General features: G+C 38.6%; 1 protein-coding gene across 7 annotated transcripts in view; it reads right to left on the reverse strand.

Moving 5' to 3' along the window:
• Positions 1-5,720, reverse strand: part of SYBU (syntabulin) — a 115,760-nt gene extending 110,040 nt beyond the window's left edge. For 2 of the 7 annotated variants that reach the window (XM_073229967.1, XM_073229972.1), the window contains exon 1: positions 5,292-5,703. In XM_073229967.1, coding sequence (XP_073086068.1) covers positions 5,292-5,316 — 25 coding nt within the window. In that variant the 5' untranslated portion in view covers positions 5,317-5,703. Of the gene's footprint in view, positions 1-5,291 lie in introns of all 7 variants that reach the window. The other 5 variants (XM_073229969.1, XM_037010798.2, XM_037010799.2 and 2 more) reach the window with 5 other exon arrangements.
• Positions 5,721-15,468: the final 9,748 nt, after the last annotated feature.

Raw genomic sequence — 15,468 nt, forward strand, 5'->3', positions numbered from 1 at the left:
AAAGAAAGAAAAGGGGGATTACTCCTTAACAGGATAAAACTATTGGTAAATCAAAGATCAACGCATGCTTTAAATATCCTTAATGTTGATCACTTAAAGGGTGTCAGATGATCAGCTATGGAGGTACTCTTTTCTGATAATATTCCTTTCTCTTAATTAAAAAAAAAAAAAAAAAAAAGCAGTTACTGTGTGCTGACCTCCAATGAGTTCTGCACAGTGGTATAGAGGGCATGTCAAAGTGTGGGCAAAGGGTCTGTTTGTTTCTACGCAGAAGATCAAGGCCTAGCTTGGATACCCAGAAAATGAACTAAGATACGATATGAGGAGGAGCTTCCGGCATCAGCACTCTCTGGAGGACTCGTGCCGGGGGATGATCATCAAAAAGCCTCCACAGGGATCCGGACGATGCTGCTGTTGTGGCTGCATCCAGCCCACCGTCTCCTGGACTTGCCATAAGAAGGAGGAGGGAGATGTCTAGGCTGGCATGTGCATACAGTGAGACAACGAATTTGACCGGATCTGTACTGTTGGAACTCAACCAGGAGTTGGGAGGGGTGCAAGTTGTAGCACCCCAAAATCTCATGACTATAGACTATCTATGGTTAAAAGAACATATGGGATGTGAACAGATCCCAGAAATGGGCTGCTTTAATTTGTCTGATGGTTCAAGTACAGTTGGAAAATATCCATCATATCATAGATAAATTTTCACAAATGCCTAGGGTGCCTAAATGGTTTTCTTGGCTTCACTGGAGATGGCTGGTAATTATAGATTTGCTTTGTTTATATCACCGTATTCCTATTATGTTAATATGTGTGTGCAAATTAGTTAGTAGTTTAAAACCTATACATACTTAAGGTACTATACAAGAAGATATGTCAAAGAAATAATCAGTCCTCCCAAGTTTCCTTCATATGCTACATCTATAGCTTTTCTTCTTCCTTCCTAATTACAAATCTTAAATAGAATTCGTGCCTCATATCGAATTTACCGAGTATCATAATTCCTCCAGGTGGTAAAGATACCTCGAGACAAGTGCTGGGCATAGAAGCCACAGGGCATAAATCTGCAAAGAAGTAAAAAGCTAACCTTTGCAAACAATATGGCTTCTCTCTCACTTACCAACTTTACATTTCCCTGTATGGCCCCGGAAGATGACTGGTTAGCCAGAGACGGGTAAGATTCCTCAAGGGAGGAACAACCTAAGACAGGCACAGTCGCAGGGGGGCCATCAGGTGAGAATTTGGGGATCAACAGAGGTGAGGCTCAGAACCTCACCCCCCCTGCTTTGAGAGAAATCTTCTGCATCCATGGATGTCTTGCTGCCCTTGTCTAGCCTGGATTAATACTTAGTCCATAGGCACACACCTGATCATCTGATCATCTACATTTGCCTTCTTACAGCACTAAACTATGATTTCTACCTTTATCTTGCATCTACCTACCACTTCAGCATTTTATTAAAAATAAAAATAATAATAATAATAGGAGAAATGTGGGATCAACATATAAATCAAGTACAAAAATCAAATGAATATTCATATTTGACCTGATGGTTTATAGGTCATATTGCATGATCAAAACCGAAAGTTTCTGTGATGAATGCCCTTGTACTGTTCACCATGTAAGAATTTATTCACTCTGTAAGAATTCGTTCACCATGTAAGAACTTGTTCGTTATGCTTCAGAAGATTGGAGACTGACGAGAATTAGGCTTGAGATGGATTAATGATTGTACATTGAGCATTGACCCCCCTATACTGAATTTTATTGTTGTTAACAACCATTTGATCAATAAATATGAGAGATGCCCTCTCAAAAAAAAAAAAAAAAAAAAAAAAAAAAGTTCATTGTGGAACCAGCAGAGCACAGTGAGTTAAAGTTCCTTGAAAGCATTTTCAGGAATGCTATTATGGCCCTCCCATACTCACCTATCTATCTTTTCTCATATGCTTTTTAAAAATTCACTTTGAGAAGGCAAAGATTTTCTCTTATATGGATTTCTTCTTTCAAAGGGAATTCCACACCAAACTGAATGCCTAGAAGACTGAGTGCCTTTAAGCAAACTGAGTTAATGCACTCTGAGAAGACAGTCAGCTTGATGAGTAAGGCTGGGAGACAAGCTGAATGAACATTAACATAAATTATGGAAATAAAGACCAAATATAGCTTCTAGTTTCTACAGAGCTAAATATACTTACTAAGATGCTCCACTCCAATAAAGAATTAACTTACCTTCAGCTTAATAAAAATTATATTTTTCTAGAAGGGATGTTAGGTCATTTCTCAAATGGCTACTGGGTGACCTAGTTCTTTCTTCCTTACTACACCACTGCTCACAAGCTGCCCTGTGGAGCTAGGCTTGCCTCCCTCCTGCTTGCCTGGGGCACCTCCAAGCCTTGCTGTTGTACAGTGTACTTGATGTGCTGGCTGTAGCAATGGTGGTACCCGGAATGATTTTAGGTGCTTCATGGATAAGTTTCTTTAGAAGTTACATATGTATATTTACATACCTGGAGAAATATAACTAACAATGTAAAATCTGGTATTTCAGGGATATTATTTCCTGGATGAAGGCTAAGTTAAAAAAAGTATCAATATTAATTGTGATATTAAGTGAACAGCAGTACATTTTGCATTTAGAGATTGTAAAAATTGTTAAGAGTACTGGAGTAACTGAAGTTCTGGAAACTTTGCCTTCTCCCACGGAGAAAGATGTTTCTTTGGTCAGAAATGTACATAAAAGAATCTTCCTTTCCTTTGCCAGGACCTGCAGGGACCTCAGGCTACAGGACCACCACATTTTAATGTTCTACCCCCTTCAGGAATGCATTTCGGTGTTGCGGGGCTTCTGCCACTGGTAGTCTACCCCAAAGAAGAAACACCCTGAGGTAGATGAGGGTAGTTCTAAAAATCCACAGACTTTTCAGATACTAACTTCATTTATACTCCTGATTTGTCTACGAGAGAAGTCACTATGAGCGTTAGTTTCTAAAGGAAGCCTGTCTCCTCCCATCACTTCTGCTCAGTGATCTCTACCTATTTAATCACCTGAAGCACAGAAAACATCTTGCTAAGAAGAGGAAAGACCAACTGTAGACCTAAGACCGTACTATTTTCATGCAGGAAAAAAGAACAAAAGAGAAACACCTGACTGTTCTTTTAGCACAGTAACTATTTAAAGGAGACACTTCTTATATTCCAAAATTTTAAATAAATAATCTTGAATTAATAGGTACTACTAAGATGCTATTTAGCATCTCCAGGATATACTGATAGCCAAGCATGAGTAGTAATGCATTTAGACATGCATATGATCTTTTAAAATATCACATGAAGAAGTATTCAGGCATTAGTTTGTAGCACATTGTTAAATGGCATATACAGCAAAGCATGTTATTCTGTGTACATTCAGATTTGGTGAAATAGCCAAGGTTAGGATTGGATGTTCTTACAAAATTACTCTTTAAAAAGCTTTTTATTTTGAAATAATTATAGATTCATAGGAAGTTGTAAAGATAGTACAGAGAGGTCCGATACATGTTTCACCCAATGATTATATCTTATATAACTATAGAATAATATTAAAATGAGGAAACTGACATCAGTACAGTATGTGTATAGCTCTAGGACATTTGATCACCTGCTTAGACTCATGTAACCATCACCCAATCAAGATACAGAGCAATTCCATCATAACAAAGATCTTCCTCATGCTACCCCTTTATAGCCACAGACCCCTTCACCCCATCTCTAAGCTCCACCAATAGCAAATTTCTAAAAGTACTCTTTTATGCTTATCTTACATATTTTTGCTAAAAAAAAAATGAGAGAACTACAGGTCTTATGTTTGGAAATGGATGGCTCTTAGTTTGCCACTGGCTAATTCGTGGCCCTGGACAACTCACTCTCTGCCAGTCTCAGTAACTAAAATGAATATTTGGACTATTTCAGAGAATCGGCATTAGAGAACCTATATGATTATTTGGTCTTAATTATGATATGTTAAAGGCTACTAAATACAAACCAAGTTAATAAAATGTGATTTAAGTATGTGGAGATCAACAAGGATTGAACAGTGTGTTTTAAATGTAATCTGCATTAAAAGTGTCATTGCCAAATAACTTAAGTAACTAAAAGCTGCATTATGATAAGACATTGATTTTCTAAAATTTGAAGCAAGTAAAAAACATGGTTTAACTTGGACCATCTTTCAAGGGGACAAGTGCTACTGTTCTACTAAATGCACAGGCAGAGAAAACTTGGACTCCCTTTGTCCCCAAGAGCATACTTTGGGCAGGCAAAAGCAAATGTCCCTAAAATGTAAAATGTGCTTAGCCAAGGATCAGAACTGTCAATGCTGCAGCAGAAACTTTAAGATGAAGATTCAGAACTATAGGGTTCAAATTTGACCCTTTTCTGAGAAAGGAGGTTCAGACACTGCAGCACCTCTTTGCTTCTGTTGCTCAGGTTTTGGAGTCAGAGGCAGAGGACCTACAAGGAACCCAGCCATGGAATTGCCTGCTTCTTGCACCTTACTTACTACTTGCTCAACACTAGTGGACAAGATAAAAGCAATAGGAAAGCAATTTTCTCCAAGTTACCATTAAAAGCTTTAAGAATCTCTTCCCATGTACCAACATACCAATTTAAGCTTGCTGATCTCTTCCTCTCTATAAGCCATTCTTATTTTAAAATCAAACCTGTTAATGCGACCCAGCATGAGGATGTTTTGAGCTTATCAACTGAGCCCTTCAATAACGTATCAATGAAAATGGGTCCTCCCTCCTCACTTCTAATAATCTGTATGAAAAATTCCCTAGGAAGCAGAAACTTAAAAACATGTCCTTTGGTGACTTGGAACCATCCACATCTTGGGGAATATCTGAAGCTTTCTTTTTGGATGCCACCGGTTCTTCACTGAAAGGCACCATTTCTAAGGCCCTCTCCGGAGGACAAAAGGGAGATCCCAAACTGACCTGGCCAGCCTTGCCTGTTGTAGAGAGGAGTCCAGCCCAGCCATCTCAATAACTAATCAATCAAACAGGGACACTGTCCTGTCAGTGTCCTTCTGCTGAGATCCCCATTTTCTGTGCATCCCTTTCTGAGAAAGGAGATTTAGACACTGCAGCACCCAGAATTACTCCCTCCACGTCTGCCACACTCACTGGAAGAGGCGGTGCTGGGGTCCGAGTGTCCATCTCCACCCTCATTGGACCCAAAAGAATGAGTCGCCCTCCGGTACCCGCGGGCACTGACAGCAGAGGCCCGCACAGACGCCGGGTCTTACCCTTTCTCTCCCAGAGGGGACCCATCGCGCCGACCTGGAGGAGGCATCCGCGCGCGCCCGGGAAGCCGGGGCCCAGCTGGCCCGGGGTCGGATGCGTACGGGGCCCGGCGCCGCCGCTGCTGCGCGCCCGGGCTCGGGGAGCCGGGCTCGGCCCGCTCCGCCCGCGCCAGTCCGGGCCGGACACGTGGTGCCTTCGCTGCGCGCGCGCTCGGGGCCCGGTGGCCCTCGGCCTCTGCAGCCTGCCCGGCCCAGCACCGGCCGCGACAAACAGGCGGAAGGGCGGGCGCCGGGGCGCGGGGTGCAGCGAGGTGGGCGCGGCGCGGGCCGCTCGCCCGGGTGCTGCTCTCGGGGCTCCCGACCTCCAGGCTCCGTCCCTGTCGCCAGGGCCCCGGCAAATTTCACTGTACGCTCGGTTTCCCGAAGCCACTCGGGGCGGGGGCGGCGCACTGCACAGGCTCCAGTTCCCGCCTGTTGAGGGGAACCGCGAAGGGCGGGAGGCCTGCGTGGCGCGAACCCCGCGTCGCTCCGGCCTGGATCCCGCGGCAGCTGCGGGCCTGGGCCTGGGGCCCGCCTCGCGGTCTTCGCTCACCCCAGGTAACCAACTGTCCCCGCGCTGGAGATGCAGACCTCTGAAAACCCTCAGTGTGGACCAAAGGTCTCCTGGGAAAATTCCTTCTGCGACCACAGCCTGCCTGTCGAAGGGCATCTAAGGAGACACCGCCCAAAATGGGACCAAGATTTACCTGCAGCCACAAGCTCTTTCGGACTTCACCAGTGACCTTGGGCACCTCTTCTAAACAAGGTGTCTCTGTCCGAATTTACTGATGCTGACAATAAACGTGGCCATGCACTTTCTAACTCTCAGGAGAGAAAAGCAATTGAATTATTAGAAAAGCAGTCTTATTTAATTTTAAATTGAAATAATTGACATCCAATATTAAAGTTAGTTTCAGGTGTACATTTATATGCGTTAGGCAGATACCATCTTTCACTGTACAAAGTTACTGCAATATTGACTATATTCCTTATCGTTGTGTTTTAGGGATTTATTTATTTTACAACTGGAAGTTTGTACTTCTTAATCCCCTTCACCTATTTCACCCATCCTCCACCCACCTCCTCTCTGATAACCACCAGTTTGTTCTCTGTATTTCAGTCTGTGTCTGTTTTGTTTGTTAGATTCCACATATAAATGAAAGCATAGGATATTTGTCTTTCTCTGACCTATTGCACTTAGTATAATACCCCCTAGGTCCATCATCCATGTTGTCAAAAATGGCAAGATTTCATTCTTTTCTTTGGTTAATATTATATATATATATATATATATATATATATATATATATATACATACACCACATTTTTTTCCATTCATCTATCAAGGGGCACTTAGGTTGCTTCCATATCTTGGCTACTGTAAATAATACTTCAATGAACATAGGGGTGCATATATCTTTTCAAATTAGTGTTCTCATTTTCTTCAGATAAACACCCAGAAATAGAATTGCTGGATTGTATGATAGTTCTCTTTTTAATTTGTTGAGGAAACTACAGTGTTTTCTGTAGTGGCTGCACCATTTTACATTCCCACTAACAGTGCATAAGGCTCCCTTTTCCCTCATATCCTTGCCAACACTTCTTTTCTTTTTTGATACTAGCCATTCTGACTGGTGTCAGGTGATATCTATCAAGGTTTTGATTGGCATTTCCTTGATGATTAGTGATGTTGAACATCTTTTCATGTCTTGTTGGCCACCTGTATGTCTTCCTTGGATATATGTCTATTCAGGTCCTCTGCCCATTTTTAAATTGGGTTATATTTTTTTGAGTTGAGTCATATGAGTTCTTTATGTATTTTGTATATTACTCCCTTATAGGATATATCATTTGCAAATATATTCTCCCATACAGTAGGTTGCCTTTCATTTCATTGATGGTTTCCTTTCTGTGCAAATGTTTAAAGCATTAAATTTCACAGTTTAAAGCACTTGCTAAATAAGGAAAAATTAAAATGTCTTTTCATGTGTTTACTCTGTATTCATCATTATGATAGAGTAAACTTTCTAATAGAATGTTTAATAATATCCTCATAAAATGAAAGTCATTAAAATTACTTTTTATTGTGTTCCTCATAAAGTGACAATTTAAAACATTTTAAAAGCTTATTTTGCAATTTTATATTTTAGCAAAATAAGTTGATTGTTCAAAATCAGTTGGAGGATTTTGCTCTGGAAGAACAAATGGGTAGACAATCAAAGGAAACTACAGGTTGTGGCTCAAGATTAAAAATATGGGGAGAGAGGTACCTAATAATGCAGACTTCTTTTAGGAGGACTTGAAGGACCCATTATGAAGAATAATCATATGGAGTTTGAATTTCCATTTGGATGGAAATTTCCAGAGTTGATCAGATTAGGTCACCTCAAACAATGCCTTGCAGCTTTAAATTCTGTGTATTTTTGCAATGTAAGACACTTGATATATAATGCAAACATAGTTCTTCCCCTGAAAGTGAAATCCTCCAACCCCATTCCTCTTGATATTCTTGCCCCAGTTGCAGATGCACACATTAACCTTAGGGTTTTAGAAGTCACCCTTTGAGGGTGTTTTTGCCAAAGGATATTTACCTGTATTGAGGTAGCAGACAGGTTCTTATTAGACTTCCTTCTTCCTTTTGCATTTATTCTTGCTCTATATTTTTAGGGACCTCCCTCAGCTAGATTCAAGATGTTCTGTGAAATGGCAATGTGACTGAGTGGAACGGAAGATTGACAGTGAGAATCCTCAATCTGCCATTTATGAAGGGTAATTTGTTCAACATTGAACATAAAAAGCTCTGCCTGATGGTTGCATTATAACCAGTGGGGTGTCTTGTCAACCAATGTGCTGGGAAACAGGTTTATAGAACTCAGTCTTTTCAGTAATGATTGCCTTTAAGTGAGTGCAGCCAAGCATGTTAAATGAAACTTAGTTCATAATTGTCAGATTTTAGTATAATGTATTCAGCTAAAAGGATTTTAGACATTTGGGCCAATTTGGCCCTCTGTTCGAGAAGCTGCACGTGACATGGTATGACCCTGCCCCTTGACATTGGAGAGAGGATGATGTGAGTGACTGGGTGCCTGTATTTAGTTATGAACATTTCCTGACTCATTTGTCACCCAATACCACATTGCTGGATTAAGGCAGGCCTACCTCTAACAAACAAAAATTTCTGTAGGAAGTTATTGATTCCAGGGTACACTAAATCCAAAACTTAATTCTCAGGCTGTAAATCCACAATCAAAAATATTTTCACTTGGCTTAGATTGCATTTCCAAGTGTTATATGAGATTTGTTAGGCATTTTTTAGTCTTATGTTAGGAAGTGACCTGTATCTGAATTCCCAGGATGTGTCCTGAACTGTTCACATATTGTGCCAATACCTATAAAAGTTCTGGTATCAAGAAACATGCATTTCAAGTTACTCTCTTCTTAATTCTATAATACATAGACTGTGTACCCACAATGGGGAAATCACACCAATTCTGGTAGCAACTCAATCAACATGAGAAGGTTGGGCCTGAATTTTCATACCTTAGCAGAGTTGGTATGTTATTTACTGAGTTGGGTAAATTTGAAGAACTCTTTTAATATTTCCTTAGGAACATTTTGAGAGATTCCAGGGAAAACATGATTACTCTGATAAACAGATATCTAGGGCATGTGGTCTTTAAGGGTTTAAGCATCTCTTACCTAACCTCAGAGAACCTTTGGCTGGGGACAGCATCTCCTGTGTGAAAATTCATTTGAAATTTCCCATGGTTATACCTGTGTCTGGAAATCCTTGAATTTGTGGTAACATTTTACTCCACAGATCCAGTCATGGACTAACCACATTTTTTCCCACCATTTAAAAAGTTATTATTAGTTAAGTAATTCATGAATGCATTTTTGTGGGAGTATTTCAAGCAATGAAGAACTATATTCAGGATTAAAAAGTTAGGTGTCCCTTCATTCCTGCCTCTAATCCTACTCCAGCTAACCTTGTCCTAATAAGCTGCCATTAATAGCATAGTCTCATTTTCTGCTTTTTTAATGCATTTACAATCATATATATGAATACACACAAATACAGTTTAGCAAATATTAAAAGAATCATAGAGTATGCTTTTTTTTTTTGCTATTTACTTTTTCATTTAAAAACTTCTACAAAATTGGATAAGTTTCCTGAAGGCCTCCCTACATAAGATATTTATTTGAACCAACAGGATGAGAAAACAGAAAGAATAACCAAGATTTCAATTAAGAGCTAAACGTTCTATATAGATAGACTGCTTAGGCAGCAAGAGACTATTTCTCACAGCCTCAAAGATGGAAATGGGGTAATTGCTAAAAAAAAAATAGGTCCATCTGACCTATTATCCCTTATTTCTGCCAAATTCAAGCAGCTTCCCCAACCCTTCCTTTATGACCACTTGACAACTGAGCAGAAGGCAAAAAAGCTCTTCCCTGTAACCACTAAGCTTGATTGCTTACAATCTTCAGCCCCCAGGGGTTCTTGCCCCCCCTTGATTAGCAGAAATGGCCCCCTGCTCATCCTGTCAAGACTCTCAGGCTACACAGTGAATAGGGGAGAAATCTCATTTTGGAGACAAGCATTTTCTGCGAACTCTATTAAGCAACAAAGCAGCTAGGCTTTCACTGGGGTCACATTTCCAGGATATAATCACCAACTTCTTGGGTGCAATATGAGGCTGCTGCCGGAGTCCACTCCTTCCATGTTCGTCAGTGTGATTATTTCACGGTAACAGTTTTCTCGAGGGAGTTGGAGATGCTTTCTGTGCATTTTAATGAGCCTGTCATCCAGCCTCAATTTTTTCCCTTAGTCTTCATTTCTTTTTTTTGTTCCTTTCATTCATTTTGTGAGCCACATGTATTTGGAAGGCCAAGAGGACACAGAGATTATTAATGTCATCAGTATAGATGAAATCCATTGTCTTCCCTTCCTGAAATTTAGCAACATTTCATGTTCTTGGTTTAACAGAGTTTAAAATATTCTGTATTTATGTTCTGAGAAAAAAAAAACACATAATTGGACATGGACATAGTTAGATATATTCTTACACAAATGATCATCTTATTTTTCATGAAGAATTTAAACATATGTTAAGTACAGTTATAATAAACAGTACTTCAACCAACATCCCTGAGTAATAAAAGATTTCAAAATCCTACCAAAATATCCAGCAAATTCAAGATTCCATAGTTCTGGTTTTACAAGAATTCATAAAAAGAGTTAGATGATCTACATATAGATACAGTGGTTCCAACCCTAACATTTTCATTTTTAGGTGTTAATTAATTAATTTAACAGCAAATACTACCATTTGGGATTCATAAAAATTTTGTTGTTATTTTTAAGAACAGGAAGAATAAAGGTGTGGTCAGGTCATAATATTTTATTTTATTTCTGTTTCTCATCTTATTCCATTTTACTAAGTTTATATTAATTTTCAATATGTTTAACTACTTTTTCTCACACTACATTTTGATTTTTATAACTAAATTTACCCTGAGATTTGCTATAAAAGAATATGGAATAGGATTTGTATTATAAAAAGGTTTACCTTGGGATTTATTATGAAAGGACTGTAGACTAGGGTCTATTTTAATGAATTTCCACTACCCATTGACGATTTTTTATTCTAATTTTTTCAGATGGTTTTTTTAATGAGTGATGTCTGTGACTAATGCTCCCTGTAGCTTCACCTACTTAAATTAATCTGGTTCTTTATCCTTTGTAAACATATGTATGATCTGCTTCAATCAGATTTTCTGAAAACAAAGGAAAGAATTCTCCATCTTTCCCCAGGAGCTTTACAAATGATATGCATTGAACTAATCCAATTGGACTAATATGATTATTTTTGTGTGTGTATGCAAAAGGGCACAGATTGCTCAATAATAAATGAGAAAAAAGAGATGACAATTTTCCTCCCAGCTTATTTACATTTGTATTTAGGAAGAAGGTGTCTGTGGGCTAAGAACCCATAAAGCTTCTAAGCTGCAAGACTTTTCTTTAGGACCGGCATTCTCTCCTCCTTTGGAATTCAGCTCAAGGAGGTGATGTATTGGCGCACCTTCATAGTGATGAGAGGTGTGCAGGCACAGACTCAGACTCCTACCTGGCCATCAGCGTGCCAGAACTGAGGCCTGGGTATCCAAGCTAGTTGGCTGGGGGAAGAAAATGCCCTCCTTCTGAGCCTGGGTGTGGGCTCATGAGGCTGCCCTCACCTCCATGGTTTGTTTTTGGGTCTGCTTTCGGGCTGCTATAACCAATTATCTCAAACTGGGTAGTTTAGAAACAACAGATATTTATTTCTCACAGTTCTGGGGGCTGGGAAATCTGAGATCGAGGTGCCAGCCTGGTCGCAATCTGGAGAGAGCCCTTTTCCTGGTTCAGAGCTGGCACTTTCTTTGTCCTCACATGGTAGAAAAGCCTAGAGATATCTGTAGGTCTCTGATAAGAACACTAATTCCGTTCATGAGAGCTCCACCCTCATAACCTAATCACCTCCCAAAGGCCCCACCTCCTGATACCATCACTTTGGCTGTTAGGATCAACATCATAATTTGAGGGGAGGCAAACATTCAGTCCCCAGGAGTTTGCTTCCCGTCTTCTCTCCCTTAACTCACAGTGTTCCCAAAGTTCCTCTCTTGGTTCTCCTTTCTTTTCATGCCATATAAACTCCCTGGTAATTTCACCAAAGCCATGGTTTTCATGATCTCCTATTGATTGTTAAAAATGTATCACCAGCCCAGTCCCCCTCCCAAGATCTAGGTACAAATATTCAACACTCTATTAGATATTTTCATTTGAATATATCATTGCTTCTTCAAAATCATAAAGTTATAAGATGAACAATTAACTTTATTTTCAAACATGCTTTTGTATTTCTTACCTGAGGGAGTGACACTACCTGAATGGCTGAAAATGGAGCCCTAATGAACTCTTCCCTCTTATCACCTCCCACATTCCAAGTTACTAAATCCTATAAATTTCCTTTCCTATTTCTCCTTTGTTTTCCATGACCACTTACATTAGATAAGTTAGTTAATTTCTTTATTATTTGTAGAGGAAGGAATGGAATGGATAGGGAGATAAGCATTGTTCATAGACGTAATACACTCTTTAGAGTCTGGGTTAGACACTGGATGTATTAGCATCCCCATTTTCCTTCTCCTTACAAAGTTTTGTGAATTTCCCAAGACTGTGAATTAGCTCAAGTTTAAAGACACGCCATTTACCTGTTGATGGTATGTATGTTCTTAGCACTAATTTGTTGTTCTGCTATGTTACACTTAAGAGTCCTTTTATGCACATTCTTGCCAACTCTAATATTACCAGTTTTTAATAATCTGATGGACAAAAGCAATACTTAATTCTCTTAAAGTCATATTTTTTAATGATCATTAATAACTTCTAGAATTTTCATTTATTATTTCTTTGCTTATTAGTATGTGAATTACCTTTTCTCAGGAAGTTTTCATGTTAATATAATAAAATTTAATATTTCTGTTGAGTCAGAGAAGCTCTTTATGTATTAAGCATGATGAGCTTTTTCTGGGATGGTGTGCCTCTGTAGTAATTTTTTCCTTTTACTCTGCCTCTTGTCTTTTATAGATATTTGTGTTACCCTTTGTCATTCAAAAATATTTTGTTTGTAGTTTTTAGGTAGTGTCCTGGGCTTTTCCTTTATGTCTCCACAACACTGCCAAAGTTGTGTCTCTCATGATTTCCTCACCCTATCCCTGGACTCCAGGTTGATCCAGAGTCATCTTTTCACAACACAAATCAGCCCTGTTTCTTGTTTAAGATTCTTCAGTGGCTTCCCATTGTCTATATGGGAAAGTCCACACTGATTTTAGCACAGCAAGGAAGGTCTTTGGTGATCTGGTAGCTTGCTGCCTCTAAATCATAGTCTACCACTTGCCTCTACCAGCACATTAGCTCACCAGCACCCACAAACACTATATGTGCAGCTTATGTCAGCGTCCCCTTTGTCTGAAATGCCTTTCTTTCCTTGTCCTCTTAGGGAATTCCTACTTACCATTTCAAACTCAAGCACAATTGATTATTCCTTTCTTTATGACATCATACAGTGTATATTCCTCTTTGCATTGTTTTCCCAGTTCTTGCTGTAACAATGTACCTGTAGTCTTATATACTTAATAGCTTTCCTTAATAGAAAAACCATTCTTAATTCAAATAAAACTATTCAAAAAGTTACATAAAGGAAATGTTGTATCTCTTCTGTAAATAGCAATGCAGCTATACTTTCAATAGATATGAAAAACCAAAAAAAAAGTAATAATAACATAACTACTACAGAAACCTAACAATGTCCTATGTAAAATCACCTTGCATGTCACTGGTGTGGTGCACATGCCACCTCTTGGAAAGCATTGCTCAATTGCACCACTTACCGAATTTTCCAAATGTAGACTTTTAAAGAGAGATTTTCTGGAGAAGATTTACAGACCATAGTACAATTACTGCTCATAAAAAAGATAAAAGTTTGTAAAAGGGTTTAAACAAACCTTTAGATAATTAGATTTACCTGTAGTTATTGTCACAGTAAAATGTATTAATCTTAAGTCTGTGCAAACTTGACTGAATTCTAAACAGAGTGTGATGGAAAGCTTTAAAAATGCTTCTTAGCCCATCTTTCCTTTGGCCTTTGTCTTAATTCAGGAGGGAAAGTATTAAATACAGATAAAAGAAAATGAGATCAGCAAGGCCAAATGAAAATGGATGGTGTGCCTCAGGGGGCAGATGTTGTTATGGAACACTCTGTCAGGCTAAATTTGTTAGATTATATTGTAGGATGAAGATGAATTTAAAATAAACTTAGAATTTAGAATATAAATACAATAACTATAAACACAATACATATAAATATGTACTGTATACCTATAAACACAATAAATATAAATACAATAAAATGAACTTAGACTGAAACACAGTATTATATTTTGATTTGGGAATGGTCTCGGGCTATTGCTAGGCTAGACTGAATTACACATGTCATTTGACTTTGTGCCACTCATTCACAAAAATCTCACAGGGATCCATCATTTGTCTTACAAGTTTAAATATACAATTCACATTGCTTCTCATTATTCCTTCTCTTTCTCTTAATCTCTAGGTGCTGATTTGAAAATTTAATAGAAATGCAATGAAATAGTCTCCATTTAAATGCTTTTATCATTTGACTTGTTAAGAATGAATCAGCATTCTTAGAAGCTGAAAATTTAATAAGTTGAGAGCTAGCAACAAGGAAAATTATTATTTAAAACTTTTCAAATTTGTTACACTTTTCATTCTAGAATTGTAAAATACCAATTTTACTAACCATAAAAGTGCTGCCAATACTAGAAATTTTTAAAAGAATAGCAAGCATTAACTGGTAATGTAAAAATAGAACTTTGTGACCAGTAATGAAGGGGTGTTTATTTCTCGGAAATGTATAATTTTAGTTGTTCCTTTTCAAATTACAACCGGATACAGAAACCTCTTTTCATTCAGAAAGGATGTTATTAAGTTTTCCTTTAAAAAATAATAAGCAGCTGTGTGTAGGCAGATCTCAAAAATGGGCCCAAAAATGAATACAATAGCTTATTAACATGATTTTATATTTTGATGAGATGAGATCATATTGTTTAATTCTTTATCCTTTGTGCTGATTTTATTACCATTCACCATTTGTGATCTTAGGTTGTGAGAAAGGCATTTAGTTCAGACAAAGCTGAAATTGCACTCAACTGTCCATGAGTTTTTGGACTGATAATTGGTTTGTTCTTTTGTTCTATTGTTCCATGTGTGATTTCACAATTTCTCTAGAACATTAACTGAAGCTGGAGATTTCATGCCAGTGAGATCCTTCTTCCTTTAGTAAAAGCCGTCTGACATTTCCCGTAGCTGGCCTTAGAGTCCTGTTGAGTCTTATTTGTTGAGCCTCTGGTAGAGTGGTCAATGGGGAGGCTTCAGGGCACCAAAATCCCTCTTCCCCAAATTGTACACAACAGTGTATTTTTTTCCCTAGAGAGAGGTCCCATAGTTTCCAGAATATTCTTCAAGGGTCCATCAATTTTGAAAAGGTTAAAAACTACTCCTGCAATACCTCATTTTGTT

Source organism: Manis javanica, chromosome 2 (genome assembly GCF_040802235.1).
Source record: "Manis javanica isolate MJ-LG chromosome 2, MJ_LKY, whole genome shotgun sequence".
In the NCBI taxonomy this organism is placed as follows: Eukaryota; Metazoa; Chordata; class Mammalia; order Pholidota; family Manidae; genus Manis; species Manis javanica.